This window comes from Mus pahari, chromosome 8 (assembly GCF_900095145.1).
Source record: "Mus pahari chromosome 8, PAHARI_EIJ_v1.1, whole genome shotgun sequence".
NCBI classification, from domain to species: domain Eukaryota; kingdom Metazoa; phylum Chordata; class Mammalia; order Rodentia; family Muridae; genus Mus; species Mus pahari.
In genome coordinates, this window is record NC_034597.1 from 48,766,983 (window position 1) to 48,781,864 (window position 14,882).

A 14,882-nucleotide genomic window follows, 5' to 3' on the forward strand; every position below is an offset into this window, starting at 1 on the left:
CCATGTAAAAAGCCAGGCATCTTGGCATGAGCCTACAGCCCCAGGATTTGATGGAGGAGAGTAGACACACAAAAGAATCCCTCCAGCGAGAAGTCAGAGGCTCAGTGAAGGACCCTGTCTCAAAATCTAAACAGAGTGTGATTAAAAACACAGACTTCAAGTGGAGCCTCTGGTTTGCCCGATGTTTTAAATAAAAGTAGGTGGAGAAGAGGCAGGCATATCTCCATGAGATCAAGGCTAAAAAAAAGAAGGTAGGGAGATAGGAGTGGTAGTCCTCTACGTGGTAAGTTTCCGGTCAGCCAGGACTACAGAGTGAGACCTTGTCTCAAAAATGAAACCACACACACACACACACACACACAAACCCCAATCAAACATCAAAAAACAAAACAAACACCAAAGCAATAATAAACAACTCCCTCCAAAACAACCCTGAAACAACAATGACAAAAGGAACAAGTAGCAAAAGGATATTTATATACAATTGAGGGTCCAGAAATGCACATTTGAATTGATAGCCTACTTATTTATTCATTTACTTATTTTAGTGCTTCAGATGGAGCCTTGAATATGCAATATTCTGAACTGGCAAATTGATTTTCTGTTATTTTTAAATCTTTCCTTTTTAAAAAGAAGAGTTAATGGCGGTAAACATGACAAAAGCACATTATGTGCATGTACGAAAGTGTTGTAATTAACCCATTGTTACATATAATTAATATTTCTAATGAAAACTAAAAATAATAGTCCATGGAAGCCAGAACAGTGACACTCAACGCACCTGCTACCAGTGCCACTGGGATGGACAAATGTGTGATGGAGAGATGGGAGAGAAAGCGAAGCTGAGGGGTTCACACGCTGTGGCGAGACTTGACAGTTTCGGGGTGCAGCAGAAGCCAGAGGCCTCAGAAGAGACCAGTGACTCTTCAATGAACACATGTAAGTCAAGAAGTGTGGACAGTATGTACTGTGTGATACACTGTGACACACTACAGCTTCCATGACAGGGATTGTTTTATTCTATTTTGTTTTATTTCATTATTATAAGGGCAGGGACAGAGAGGACAGATACAAAGGGATGGGAAGACAAGTGGAATTGGGGTGCATGATGTGAAAATCACAAAAGTTCAATAAACAGTTGTTGAGTCTAAGGTTGTGTGTGTGTTTTATCCAGGAACTAAATGGTCAACGGCGGGGCAGAAACCCCGAATTGGGTTTAAAAATGTCTACAGCAAAAGTTAAGAGAAAATGGTCTTTTGGACAAATTTCATAGCTTTCAAGCTTATGAAATTAGAGCCTCCTCACCCTGTAAGAATTCAAAATGGTTCACAGCTGCCCAACAGTTGGAGTTAAATTAGAAAATACTTGGAGAAAAATATAGGAATACCATTTTCATGATGTTAGATTTCTACTAAATTCTCAGGCATAGCACCAAGAACAAGCAACTGAAGAAATCAGTTATTAGACGCATCCTGGCATGCACAACTGCAATCCCAGTTTAGGAGGTCAGACTGAAGGCCGTCTGGGCTGCAGGGGAGCCTTATCTCAGAAAATAGGAACGTAGTTTAGTCATAGAGCCCAGGACTGCAAAGAAAAATGTACAGCATCAAAATTCAAAATATTTATACTTGAGAAGACACCACTTAGAAATTGAAAATCAAGCTGGGCATGGTGGCAGAAGCAAGCAAATCTCTTGAGTTCAGCACCACCCTGTTCTGAGTAAGTTCTGGACAGCCAGGGCTGCACAGAGACACTGGCTCCAAACCCCAAAAACCAAGATAAAAACAAAAACTCTAAAAAATCAAGCCAGTTTGTGGTGATGCATGCCTTCAATCCCAGCACTCAGGAGGCAGAGGCAGGCGGATTTCTGAGTTCGAAGCCTTCTCCTTTTCTTCTCCCGCACCTTCTTTTTCCTCGGGGTCCTCTTCTGCCCCTAAGCCCACAAAACCTAAACCCCACCTATATCTTTTCTGCCCAGCTATTGACTTAGCTGGCACCTTTATTCACCAATCAGAATTAACTTGGGGGCAGGGTCATAGAGGCTACATGGAGACTTAGGTCTTGGGGGCCCACATTTAGCATTATAACAGTAAAAGACAAAACCTCAACACCTCAGTGGTTGAGAGCACTGGCTGCCTTTCCAAAAGATCAAGGTTCACTTCCCAACAAGGTAGTTGACAACCATCCACAACTCCAGTCGCAGAGGATTCAATGCCCTTTTCCAGCCTCTGTCGGCACTGCACATTGTGTGCAAAACATCCTTACACATAAAAAAATTAAAGAACTGGAAAACCAAAATGTCCTGGAAATGGGAAATATTTGAAAGCCATACTCGTGATAAGGCACTTGTACAGAGAACATATAAACCACTCTCATAAGCCATGAGCAAAATAAAATTAGATTTAAAGGTAAGTAAAGGATTTGGAGACATTTTCTCATTAAAGATATAAAACCAATAAACCCATGAAAAGTAGCTTAATATCATTAGTCCTTAAGGAAATGCACATCAAGCCGGGCAGTGGTGGCGAATACCTTTAATCCCAGCACTTGGGAGGCAGAGGAGGCAGAGGCAGGCTGGTTCCTTGCTGTGGGAAAACGGTTTGGCAATCCCTCAAAAACTTAAACACATGCTTACCATTTGATCTAGCAATTTTACACTCAGGGAATCCTCCAGAGAACTGAAAACACATCTAAATGAAGACTGCTCACAAGCAGCACTAGTCACAGAAGACCCACAGTGGAAACCCTCCAAGAGTCCACCTACTGGTGACTGCACAAATAACGCGGGGCCTATCTGTAGCAATGAAGTGCGGGCAGGGGCTACAGTGTGGATCAACCTGGAAAACATGTTGCTAAGTAAAAGAAGCCACACACAATAGGTCACATAGTACTTAAGGTTATTGATAAAAAAAAAAAAATATCTAGAAGAGGCAGATCCACAGAGACCAAAGGTAGACTTAGCTTCCTCTGAATTGGTCCATAGAGGGGAGTGGTTGCTGACGGGAACAGAGGTAAAATTATTGTCATTATGCAACTACAGACATCTGCTAAAACCTACCAAATTGTAGGGTTTTTGTTTTTCTTTCTTTTCATGGCTGTGGGGGTTTTTTTGTTTGTTTTGTTTTTGGGGGGTTTTTTGGTTTTTTGTTTTGGTTTTTCAAGACAGGGTTTCTCTGTTTAGCCCTGGCTGTCCTGGAACTCACTTTGTAGACCAGGTTGACTCAGAAATCTGCCTGCCTCTGCCTCCCAAGTGCTGGCATTAAAGGAATGTGCCACCACTCCCAGCTTCATGGCTGTGTTTTAATTTTTTAAAATTATTTGGTGTGCATGGGTGTTGTCCTGCCGGTATGTCTGGGCATCATGTGCATGCAGTACTTTTCGAGGCCAGAAGAGGGCAGTGGATCTTCTAGAACCGGAATTACAAACTATTGTAAACCTCCATCCATGCTGGGGCCAGTTTGTGAAGAGGGGGAAATCAAGGTCCCCTGGAAAAGCAGTCAGTGCTCTTAAATGAGCCATCTCTCTGGCCCCTGTTTTGTTTTATTGAGACAGATTTTTTCACACTATTGCTTTCAATTCACTAATTGAGAAAATGTCCCACAGCTGGATCTCATGGAGGCATTTCCTCACCTGAAGTTCCTTTCTCTGTGATAACTCCAGCTGTGTCAAGTTGACACACAAAACCAGCCAGTACAAACCCTGAATGATAAAGACAAAGGAATTTTCCAGAAAGTGATATAAAAAGAGACAGAGATGTTGTGATGATTTTGAAACACACGATTTCAATTGTAGCTTGCATATAAAATGTCCCACACAGGTTCACACGTTCCCCAGCTGGTGGCACTGTGTGGGGAGGTTGTGGGGGCTTGAGGTTTTATAGGGGGACACTTCCTGTCTAGTCTCTTCCTCCCTTCTGTGGAGGGTACCTCACACCCCTGCCACCTCACCTTCTCCGTCATGATCAGTGAGACATACAACTAATACATCATAACAGTGGCTTCCTAATGACACAGCTCTAACCAGGACATCTCCCCAAAGCCCTGCACTAGTTAAAGCGAAACATGCCGCTTTGTCTATTAACAGCTCATTCCTTCCTGACAGCTCCTAGGCAGAGGGTGTGGGCTGGTCGCATGCCCAAGACCAAGGCAGGATTAGAAGGTTGGGGCTTTTCAGCTCTGTCTTCTCAGCTCTGGGTAAGAGGGAGGAACTGAGGCATACATTGACTTTTGACCTCTGTGGCGCTCATGCCATCCTAGTTAGTTTTTTATCAACCTGACATAGCTGGAGTCCTCTGGAAGAAGCCTCAACTGAGAAAATGCTTCCGTCAGATTGGCTGACAGACTAGTCTATAGGGCATTTTCTTGGTTGATGGTTTATATAGGAGAGCCCAGCACTCCGGGATGCAGTGCTACCCCTAGGTGGGGAGTCCTTGGGTGTGTAAGAAAGTAACTGAATGCCTAGCGTGGTGGCAAAAGCCTTTAGTCTCAGCACTTGGGAAGCAGAGGCAGGGGTATCTTGAGTTCAAGGACAGCCTGGTCTAGACAGAGAGTTTCAGATCAGCAGTAGCTATACTGTGAGACCCTGCTTAAAAACAAAAGAAAGCAGGCTCATGAGCCATGGGGACAATGCCAGCAAGCAGCATCCCTCCATGATTCCATGAGCCATGGGGACGATGCCAGCAAGCAGCATCCCTCCATGGCTGCTACTCTGGTTCCTGCCTCTAGGCTTCTGCTTTGCATTCCTTCATGATGGAATGACTGTAGGGTTAAATAAAGCCTTCCCTTCCCAAGTTGCTTCTGGTCATATCTTTATCCCAGCAATAAAAACCTGATAAACACAAAAATCTATGGAAAGAAATCCTCGTAAAAACTCTAAAGGCCCTCCCTTCCCATACCTTCCTTAAGTGTTTCCTCATCTACATGTTTTGTAATATCCCTCATATTAAACCTGGGTAGGCACTACTAAACAAATCCATCAAAGGCAAAGACGCATTATGGAACTCCACCTTCCAAGGTCACAGAAGTCTCCTGTGTTGATAGATTTGGAGTAAGAACAAAAGAGAAAATCACTTTTGTTTTCCTGACACACGGGTATAAATATAAGAACACTGGAAGATGTCTAGTAAATCCACTGTCCCGGGAACAGGCACTAAAAACACAGAATAAAGGTCAGAGAAAATAGTCTGGCTGTGGGGCACACTTTAAAGTCCCAGCACTTGGGCATCAGCAGCAGGTGGATCTCCAAGAGTTCAAGACCAGTATGGTCTAGAATGAGTTCCAGGACAGCCAGGGGGCTACATAAAGAAACCCTGTATCCAGAAAACAAAAAGAACAGCCAAAAAAAAACAAAACACCCCAGTAAACTATAGCAGTACGTTTCAAAAAGTTGAAGAGCCTGGGTCTGAAGGTTGACAGCTCTGAGTGTTGAAAAGGCACAAAGCCATCAATCTCTGTCAAGAATCTTCACGGAGCACAAGAAGGCAGAGAAGACTGTCTGAGGTGTTCCAGGCACCTGAGTGCTCCGTCCCCAGTGTGTGGTGTTTGGGAGTCTGAGGCATGGTTGTTGGAGGAGGAATGTCACTAAAGGCGGGCTCTCAGGCAAGGCCATTTGGAACGCGTGCTGTTTCAGGTTTGCAGCTCAAGTTGTGACTCCTCAGCTTCCCAATCGTGTGACCAAGGTTCCACTCCATGGAACTGCAAACCCTAATTAACCCTTTTCCCTATAAGCTGCCTTGATTGCAGCGTTTCATCACAACAACGGAAGATAACTAAGTCTGGCTACAGGATGGGGAAAGAAATCCTTGCCAACTACACTAGATTAATACCGAGAATGTACAACATTAAACATCAAAAAATTTAAAATTAAAAGTGTCTTTGTGTTTTACTGCTGTGAACAGACATCATGACCAAGACAACTCTTTTTGTTTGTTTGTTTTCGAGACAGGGTTTCTCTAATAGCCCTGGCTGTCCTGGAACTCACTTTGGAGACCAGGCTGGCCTCGAACTCAGAAATCCGCCTGCCTCTGCCTCCCAAGTGCTGGGATTAAAGGTGTGTGCCACCACCACCTGGCGACCAAGGCAACTCTTAGAAGGACATTTAATTGGGGCTGGCTTATAGGTTCAGAGGCTCAGCTCAGTCCATTATCATCAAGGCAAGAACATAGGAACGTTCCAGGCATGGTGCAGGAGGAGCTGAGGGTGCTACATCTTCATCTGAAGGCTGCCAGCAGAAGACTTACTGCCAGGCAGCTAGGACTGGGGTCTTAAACCCCACACCCAGTGACACATCTACTCCAACATGTACTCTAACAGGGCCACAGCACTCCCTGGGCCAAGCATATACAAACCATGACAAAAAGCCAAATCATAGTCAATAAATGGCTAATAAATAGACTAGACAAAGAAGAAATGCACTGGCCAACGGTTACTTTTTTAAAAATGCATTCAGCGCCCTTAGCCACCCCCGGGCTACAGCCGAGCCCCATCATCCAGTTAGTCCTCACAGAATCAATAGCTTGAGGGATAGCAAGGATGTAGATGCTTACCCTCTGGGGGTGGGAACCTAAGTCTGTGCAGCCACTGTGGGAATCAGTATACAAGTTCCTCAAAAAACCGAGGCCATCCTGGCTGGCACACCTTTAATCCCAGCATTTGGGAAGCAGAGGCAGGTGCGATCTCTGTGAGTTTGAGACCAGCCTGCTCTACATAACAAGTTCACAGATAGCCAGGGTTACATGGTGAGGTCAAAGTGGTGCAGCCAAAAACAAAAAAAAACAAAAACAAAAAAAACAACCCACCTTAACAACCCATTGTTAAGAAAACTGATGAAAAAGGCTCAGTGTCCCCCGAGGTACCTTTCTCCTTATTCTGCACTTCTCCCGGGATGCACAAGTATGGCCATTTGTTGTCTATCGGGAAATAATGATTTTTTTTTTTTAAACGTATGACTAGATCTATGAAAAGAAAGGCTAAACCAATCACCCAGAGTAAACCAATCACTATTTCCAACAAAAGGCTGGGCTTCTGTCGGTCACCGTTTCCGTGGTGGGACAGGTAAAGCTGTTGTAGAGGACAGAAGATTTATTTTAACCTATGGATGCAGAGGTTTTCATCTGTGGTCAGCACATCACATGTGTGGGCCTGAAGTGAGGCTGACCACTCACCAGAACAGCTCACCCTACAATGGCCAGGACCAGGGCATGGCGTGCATCCCCAGGGCTTCCTGCTACACCTCACCCACTCTCTACCTCCTCCAATACCGTGAATGAATCCAGCAAGGGTTAATCCCTGGGTCAAGGTTACTCCTTACTGTACCAATAGCTTGAGGGGCCACCACATATCCCTGTCCCTCTTCCATGGTTGTCACGATGACACAGGTGGAGTGTGGAGTTGCAGCCGTTAACCCTTGAGTTTATCACCTGCCACCTGTATTTGAATCTCAATCCATTCAAAGCCCTAAGCATGCTGGGCGTGGTGGCGCACACCTTTAATCCCAGCACTTGGGAGGCAGAGGCAGGCAGATTTCTGAGTTCGAGGCCAGCCTGGTCTACAGAATGACTTCCAGGACCAAAAAAAAAACCCACAAAACCCTAAGCAGATATATTTTATGCCCATTTTACAGATGATGTTATACTATCGATCTCAGATTGATTTAGACTCTCTGTACCTGGCTGAGGGTAAGTCATCATGGAAGTGTGGGAAGCCCCAGGTATGCTGGTTATGTAAGATCTCACAAATTCCAACAAAACAACACAAATGAAGAGACTAGGCTTTAAAGTTTTAATAATAAATTGTGCCAGTAGAAGCTTTCAAAGGCAATGATATATCAATAAATAATAGTTAAATTGAGTTCCTGAGAAAGAACCTACCACATGAAACTATGTCAGAGCGCTGTAAATAACACGGCATTACTACAAAATAGCGAGAATACTGTAAGTCACAATACAAGCACAGCAGACTTCAGAGTATGCGTTCATACAAATGTAAACCAGACAGGGGAATGCTTCTTAGACATAGGTAAATTTGTAAGTGTTTCTGCCTAGATAATACTAAGTAACGGATACACTGTGCTAAGAACCTCGGTGAGAAGATGTGGCATAGCATAATGAAAATGGGATGCGTTCCATCCTTGAAAAGCAAAAGAAACTGAATGTACTCAAATATAAATCACCTTAAGTAGGAAGCGTACTAATTTGAAATAAGGACTATTTTGTGTGTTTATTTATAGTTATATACACACCTATATGTCTAAGAAAAAGTATGGCTTGTTTTTGTACTCCAATGTTGCTTCAAAGAATCATTTTTCTTTTTACAAAGTTAGAAAAACATATTGATTAAGTCACATTGAGATGTGACAGACACCTCTCATGTGAAAGAGGCCCAGAGAACTGGGTCTCACGGAACCTCCTGGTTGGCCGAGAATACAGGAAGCAGGACCCTTACATCACCTTTGGCTGCGGGAACCCTGTGCGTGAAAGAATGAAGTAGCAGGGTCCAGCTCCAGCTCCTACAACCACGCCTGACAGCATACTGGACTAGAGAAATGGACAAAATGCTATAATTATGTCCAATGTTTTGGCAGAGCTGACTTAATCCCTTTTGATGTGTTTATATATGACAAATGTTTACATTTGCCTCCCAAAGAACTCAGTCATATCCAAGACACACACATTAAAAAAAAAATCACACTTCAGTTATACATATGCATTTCTTTAACGATAAGGGCTACAATCATCATCCACACAATACATTATCGGCACATTGTCTAGAATACCTCATTTAAAAACGTATTCACAGGACCTGCTGTGAATGGCAAGATACGGTATTTTTATACTAGAAACCNCTGCNCATNCANTACCCTCCACACCAGACACCGGAGTCACACCCACCATCTCTTTGCTCACTCTTTCTAGGAACTATAATATGCAAAGGAGAAAATACAAAAGCAGCTTTCAAACATTACATCACAATTTGAAATGTGGGAAAGTACAAAACGAAGCCACTGTGTAGACGAACGGTCCTCATGGCCTGAGCAGAGCTCCTCCGTCTCATTCTCTCTTATTGCACAGACTTCTACTTCTTATCACACGGTCTTCAGCTCTTCCTTCTCTCAATGTGGACAAGTGCTATCAGATACAACACAAATGGAAATAACAGCAGCATGGTTTGTCAAAGTCAGTCCTTATAATTTAGTAAGAAAAAAATGGTTATCCACAAAATAAGTGCTCTTTCCATACTGTACTAAATTTTTAAAAATACTGTTTTAATGCAGTGAAGGTCCTCAGAGGGCTAATTTGAAGTCATGGTGACTCTTCCTGTTGCCCATTTACCAGAACTAAAAATGAAGGATTCCTAAGCTTGAGTTTGTCTTCTAAAAAGACATCTCGTTTTGGGTTTCCTCGAGTTGTGGCTAACTGAGTGTTACACGTACACCGGCTGGCAGCCCTCCGCCGCACCTTCTAACTCCACATCCCCTGGGTCTGCACTTTCAGCTGGTTCTGAGGGCTTCGGGCACCGGAAGGGATAGCCATTGTCATCGAAGAACCTGCGGAAGGTGAACTCATAGAAGGCGTGCTCTGGATGCTTGCTGCTGGGGGAGGCCAGCNTGTCCCAGGCCTTGGCACTCTCTCCGCTGGCCTCGTGCCAGGGGCTTTCTTCATCCACCGGGTCAAAATTGGAGGTGTCCATGGGGTGGCTGATGGTGGGGACATAGGGCGCGGGCTGCTTTCGGATGTCACGGGAAAAGTCGATGGCGTTGAAGAATGGGTGTGCCTTGAGGTCATCTGCCCCATCCCTGCCCAGGCGGCAGTCAGCCGCGCAGCACAGCTTCGTGATGAGGTCCCGGGCCTCGGCGCTGAGCCTCACCTGCGTGGGGATGTGCAGCGTACTCTCCCAGTTGATCACCTGCGGGCAGCAGAGCCATGGTTAGAGCTCCGGCGACCTAGGTCTTGAGCCTGCACAACCTCGACCTCAGATACAACAAGTGTGAGCCTCTCACAGCTTCAGCTATGGCAATGGCTTTTGTGGGACCACCACAGTGCACAATTCAGTATTTACTAAGACTAGTGGGTCGCCTTGGGATTGTTCTTTCCTTTTCGGTAACTGACCCCAGTTGGCCTTGAACCCACCTGGGTGGTCATTAAAAATATCTGTCATGAAGCCATGTATACTGTGAAGAAAAACCTAAGGTTGTCTGCATTGTTCCGGCTTAGGCCCAGTGTAGAACTAGACAGTGTAACTGACTGCTGACTGAGGGTTTGAGCTACAGTAAATGTTTTAGGAGGGTAAAGCTATTATACAACGTGACAAAGGTCTTTCTGGATACCAAGACGCCAGCAGGAAAGAAAGAGTACACTGGATTTCATGGAAAGTATAAACTGCCGTGCCATGTATGGTGGTAACCACCAGTACCCTTATCCCTTCAGAGGCAGGGCAGGCCAGCCACAAGGCTCCAGGCCAGTCTGGTCTTCATGTGAGTTCGAGGTCAGTTAGGGGTATACAACTGGCACTTCATTAACTCAAGTTACTAAGAGGGGAGCAGCTATCCATAAAACAGACTGGGTCTGCAAAGCATACGCCTGTAAAGGACTTAACATCTAGAGTGCATCAAGAACTCCAACAAATGATCTGAATTTTTAAAAACAAACAAACAAACAGTACATGAGTACAAGAACACATGCTCAGGGACGCCCTACAGCATACCCACCCCTGAGGATAACGGCTATTCCAAAGGGGGTGGGGTGGCACATGTGGTGATGCGAGTCTGCAGTCCTAGCACTCAGGAGGCCGAGACAGACGCACAGCAGCCAAAGGGTAGGAGACATCCAGACACCCACCAACCCATGAACAGATAATCAAACCACGGGGCCAGATTGAAAAAGCTGTGATTCAGTCTCAAGAGGAAGGAAATATACACACACAGCAGGATGACCCTTGCGGACATCATGCTAAGTGAAAGGCGGCAGGAAAGATAGATTAAAAACCCAACTGCACATCTGGGAGGCACCCAGGCAACTTCTGAGCTAGAGCGATGGAGCAGCTGTTTAATGAGTGAGATGAGAATATCCAGAAATGGTTTGTGCAGCCCTACGAGAACACACTTCAAAATAGTGGAATGTAAATTTCATGTCACATCTATTTTACCACAATAATAAAAAAAAGAGAGAGACGGGGCTGGTGAGATGGCTCAGTGGGTAAGAGCACCCGACTGCTCTTCCAAAGGTCTGGAGTTCGAATCCCAGCAACCACATGGTGGCTCAAAACCATCCGTAACAAGATCTGACTCCCTCTTCTGGAGAGTCTGAACACAGCTACAGTGTACTTACATATAATAATAATAAAAAAAAAAAAAAATCTGGCTTACTATTACGCAGGCATATTAGTGAGTGGTTCAGCAATTTACCTAGTAAGCAGAAAATGAAAAAACTAATTGTATCATTCAGTTGATCTGAGTTTTTACTCAAAATTTCTTCCCCCCGCCCTTCCAAGATATGGTTTCTCTGTGTAGCCCTTGCTGTCCTAGAACTTGCTCTGTAGACCAGGGTGGCCTTGATCTCAGAGATCCATCTGCCTCTACCTCCTAAGTGCTGTGATTAAAGGCATGCGCCACCACCACCCGACTGATTCAAAGTTTCTTATGCTCCACCATAGACTGATCTGGATTAAAAAACAAAAAACCTCCCTAGACCTGTGCTTCTGTAAATCCACTAACCAAAGAATTCGGGTTTCAGCTCAAATCTGAGTGAGGATTCACTCATTCGGGAAGAAGAGGCTGTGAAGCTAGTGAGCCGCTGAGGGGCTGAGAGATCCAGTTGCTTTCCTGGGAATGCACCCAGCTAGCCTGGCCACCGAGCTGCTCAGTATAGCCACAGTGACATCTGAATAAGCACCAGGCTCCTCAGCCCACAGAGATGATGGTGCTCTGCTGGGCAGGCTAGGCAGGAGCTGACTGCAGCTGCCACTGCATCTCACTGCGTGTTGTTCTTGCTTAGAAATAACAAGAGAGCAAGAGAGAGCAATGGTTTACATAAAATTACAGGTGCACAAATACATTAAAACTCATGTCTAGCTTTGTTGCTTTATTATCAAAAATTCAAAAGAATAGTAAAAATAAGAGACTCCTTCTTTGGAAAACACACTATAAATAATTGCCATCTCTAGTCTATGTGGAGTAAGAGGTCCAAGACGGTCCGAGGGCTCTGGAAAGGCACACTGCATCATCTGACACACATAACACAATGACACGCTATGACGCTTACCTTCAGCTGGGTTTCTGTGGGGGTAGGTGCCAAGAAAGGTGGCTGCCCAACCAGCATTTCAAAGAGAATCACCCCGACACTCCACCAGTCACAGAGCTGTGTATACCCTGAAAGAGAGCACCCCCTCAGTCACTCATACAGACTCCCTCAGGCCTGGGTGTGGAGACTGAGGAGGATGGGTGTCCCCTCAGTCACTCATGCAGGTTCCCTCAGGCCTGGGTGTGAAGACTAAGGAGGATGGAGTGTCCCCTCAGTCACTCATACAGGCTCCCTCAGGCTTGGGTGTGGAGACTGAGGAGGATGGAGTGTCCCCTCAGTCACTCATACAGGTTCCCTCAGATCTGAGTGTAGAGACTGAGGAGGATGGAGTGTCCCCTCAGTCACTCATACAGGGTCCCTCAGATCTGAGTGTGGAGACTGAGGAGGACAGAGTGAGAAAGCTCAGAGGTAGCTCTGTGCTACTAAAAGCACGCCCTCAGGTAGGGGCTCAGACTGAGGCTCCAATGGGCTCACACAAAGGTGCTAACAGATATCACAGGCAACAGACACTTGGGTTTTCTTACTTTTAATCACTGGTCTTCATAAACACAGGATGCTTTTATAGTAAGTAAGAAGACAAGACTCAGCAACTAGGGTTTCATATGACTTTGAGTGGGTGTGTGTGCTATGGCATGTATTGGGGGTCAAAGGACAATTTGTGGGAGTTGTTCTTTCCTTCCACCATATGGATGTCGGGGATTGAATTCAGGTTGGGCAATGCTCTACTCCTGGTTATGTGGCAGGTGCAAAAAGCAGATGGCTTCCAGGAAAGCTTACAAATCAGTTTAAAATGAGGTTAAAGAACATGGAAACTAGGTAGACCCTGTCTCAAAAACAAAAACAAAAACAAAAACAAAAAGTAGGCAGCCCTGTGGCAGTGGACTCCCAGCTGTGGTGATCAGGTTGTCTTCCGGAGGTTGAGGAAAAGGTGCATTTATTGTTGATGCTCTCCCACTGTTCCTTCTGGGCCCCATGTCTCAGCCACTTGTTAGTAACCTCAAATAGGAGCAGCTGGTTAAAGTTTTGGACTCAGTCTTCATCAGCCCCTCCTAGCACTGCAGAATAACCCCAGGCTACAGAACTCCTAGACACCAGGATTAGCATTTATAAGCTTTCAGGAGACACCTTTGTGCATACAGCAGAGAGGATCAATAGCCTATATCAGACCACCATACTGATGAAAAACCTCATCCTGAACCAGGTTGGACTAGGACTAAAGATAATATAAAAGACTGTCTATGTCTGGATTAACTACAAGGTCAAGCTGACACCCACTGTCACTACAGACCACAAAGACCCCCTTGGGGTTCCTCCAGTTCAGAAACAGTGTGTTCAGACCATCTATCCAGGAAACAAATTTCACCAACAAATAGTAATCTGATGCCCACTAAAGTTTTGGGCCCGACAGGGAGAATTAGTTTGTGTGCCAGACATGGAGTAACCCAGCCTGGACAAGGGAGAGGTCAGCAGAGCTTGAAAACGGTGGCCAGGGACGGCAGTGGCCCTACAGCCCAAACAGCTCACTATGTACTTTTTTTTTAAGTTAATTAATTTATTTTCATGGGTGTTTTACCAGCATGTCTGTGTGTGCACCTTGAGCATGCAGTGCCTGTCGATGCCAGAAGAGTACACTGTATCCCCTGAAACTGGAGTTAGACAGTTACGAACAACAATGTAGGTGTTCCCTGACAGAAATTAAACCTGTGTCTTATGCACGGGCACCCAGTGAGCCATCTTTCTAACCCCTCGCTGACCCCGAAAAAGTCGGTTAGTGTGAGAGTCTTTCCCTTGGATCTGAGGTAAAAAGCCTATAACCCAAGGTCCCCAGGTACAGGACGAGGAGATAATGGCTTCGTCATGGTGAGGCAAAGGCCCTTACAGATCAGAAGTTAAGACGATAGAGCCTTGTTGCTAGGGAAACCTTAACTAAGCTCACAGGCTTAGGTAGTTGCAAGCATGTAATAACACACATTGAATTACAAAACTGGGCCGTGAGCCGAGGAGGGCAGTGGGCTGGCATACCTTTGCGGAGGAGCACCTCCGGAGCGATGTAATTTGGTGTCCCAACTAGAGAATGTGCCAGGCACCTCTGGTGCTGCTTCTGCGCTCTCTGCTCCAGGGTCTTTAACCTATCCCCACAACGACAATTGGAAACATCGTCCCAGAGGTCACCAGGCTCCATGCTGTCCTGTCTGATGTGGTTCCCTTTACCGGGGAGAAGGGGGCGTGACAGAAAAGCATGAATTGAGATAGTCAACACTGAAGCAAAGCCATACAGAAACATGATTCTGGTCAATTCCTGTCAGCACACGTTCCTCTCCACTGACGACCCCAGGCCCCTCTCCATGGTGGTCAGGTATCGTTTACTGAGCAACTACTCCAGCAACCCTGAGATTTATTTTTCAAAGTTTCTTTTAATAGGGCAGTGTGGTGTTTTTTTTATCAAAGCCTTTAGTGGTCAAGAAAATACAGTAAGAAAGTTCACCAACAAAGAAAATGGCCTCATGCATGCTCTACCACTCCTTTACAAAGGGAAGTATGCCCCCACCAAGTTACAGTAACCAAGTGTGTGTGTGTGTGTGTGTGT

General features: G+C 45.3%; 1 protein-coding gene across 1 annotated transcript in view; it reads right to left on the reverse strand.

The window, feature by feature from the left end:
- Positions 1–7,764: 7,764 nt before the first annotated feature.
- Positions 7,765–14,882, reverse strand: part of Lats2 (large tumor suppressor kinase 2) — a 52,393-nt gene continuing 45,275 nt past the window's right edge. The window contains exons 6-8 of the mRNA XM_021204078.2: positions 14,318–14,500; positions 12,257–12,363; positions 7,765–9,902 (exon numbers count right to left, since the gene is read on the reverse strand). Of these exons, the coding sequence (XP_021059737.1) occupies positions 9,420–9,902; positions 12,257–12,363; positions 14,318–14,500 (773 nt within the window). The 3' untranslated portion in view covers positions 7,765–9,419. The remainder of the gene's footprint in view (positions 9,903–12,256; positions 12,364–14,317; positions 14,501–14,882) is intronic.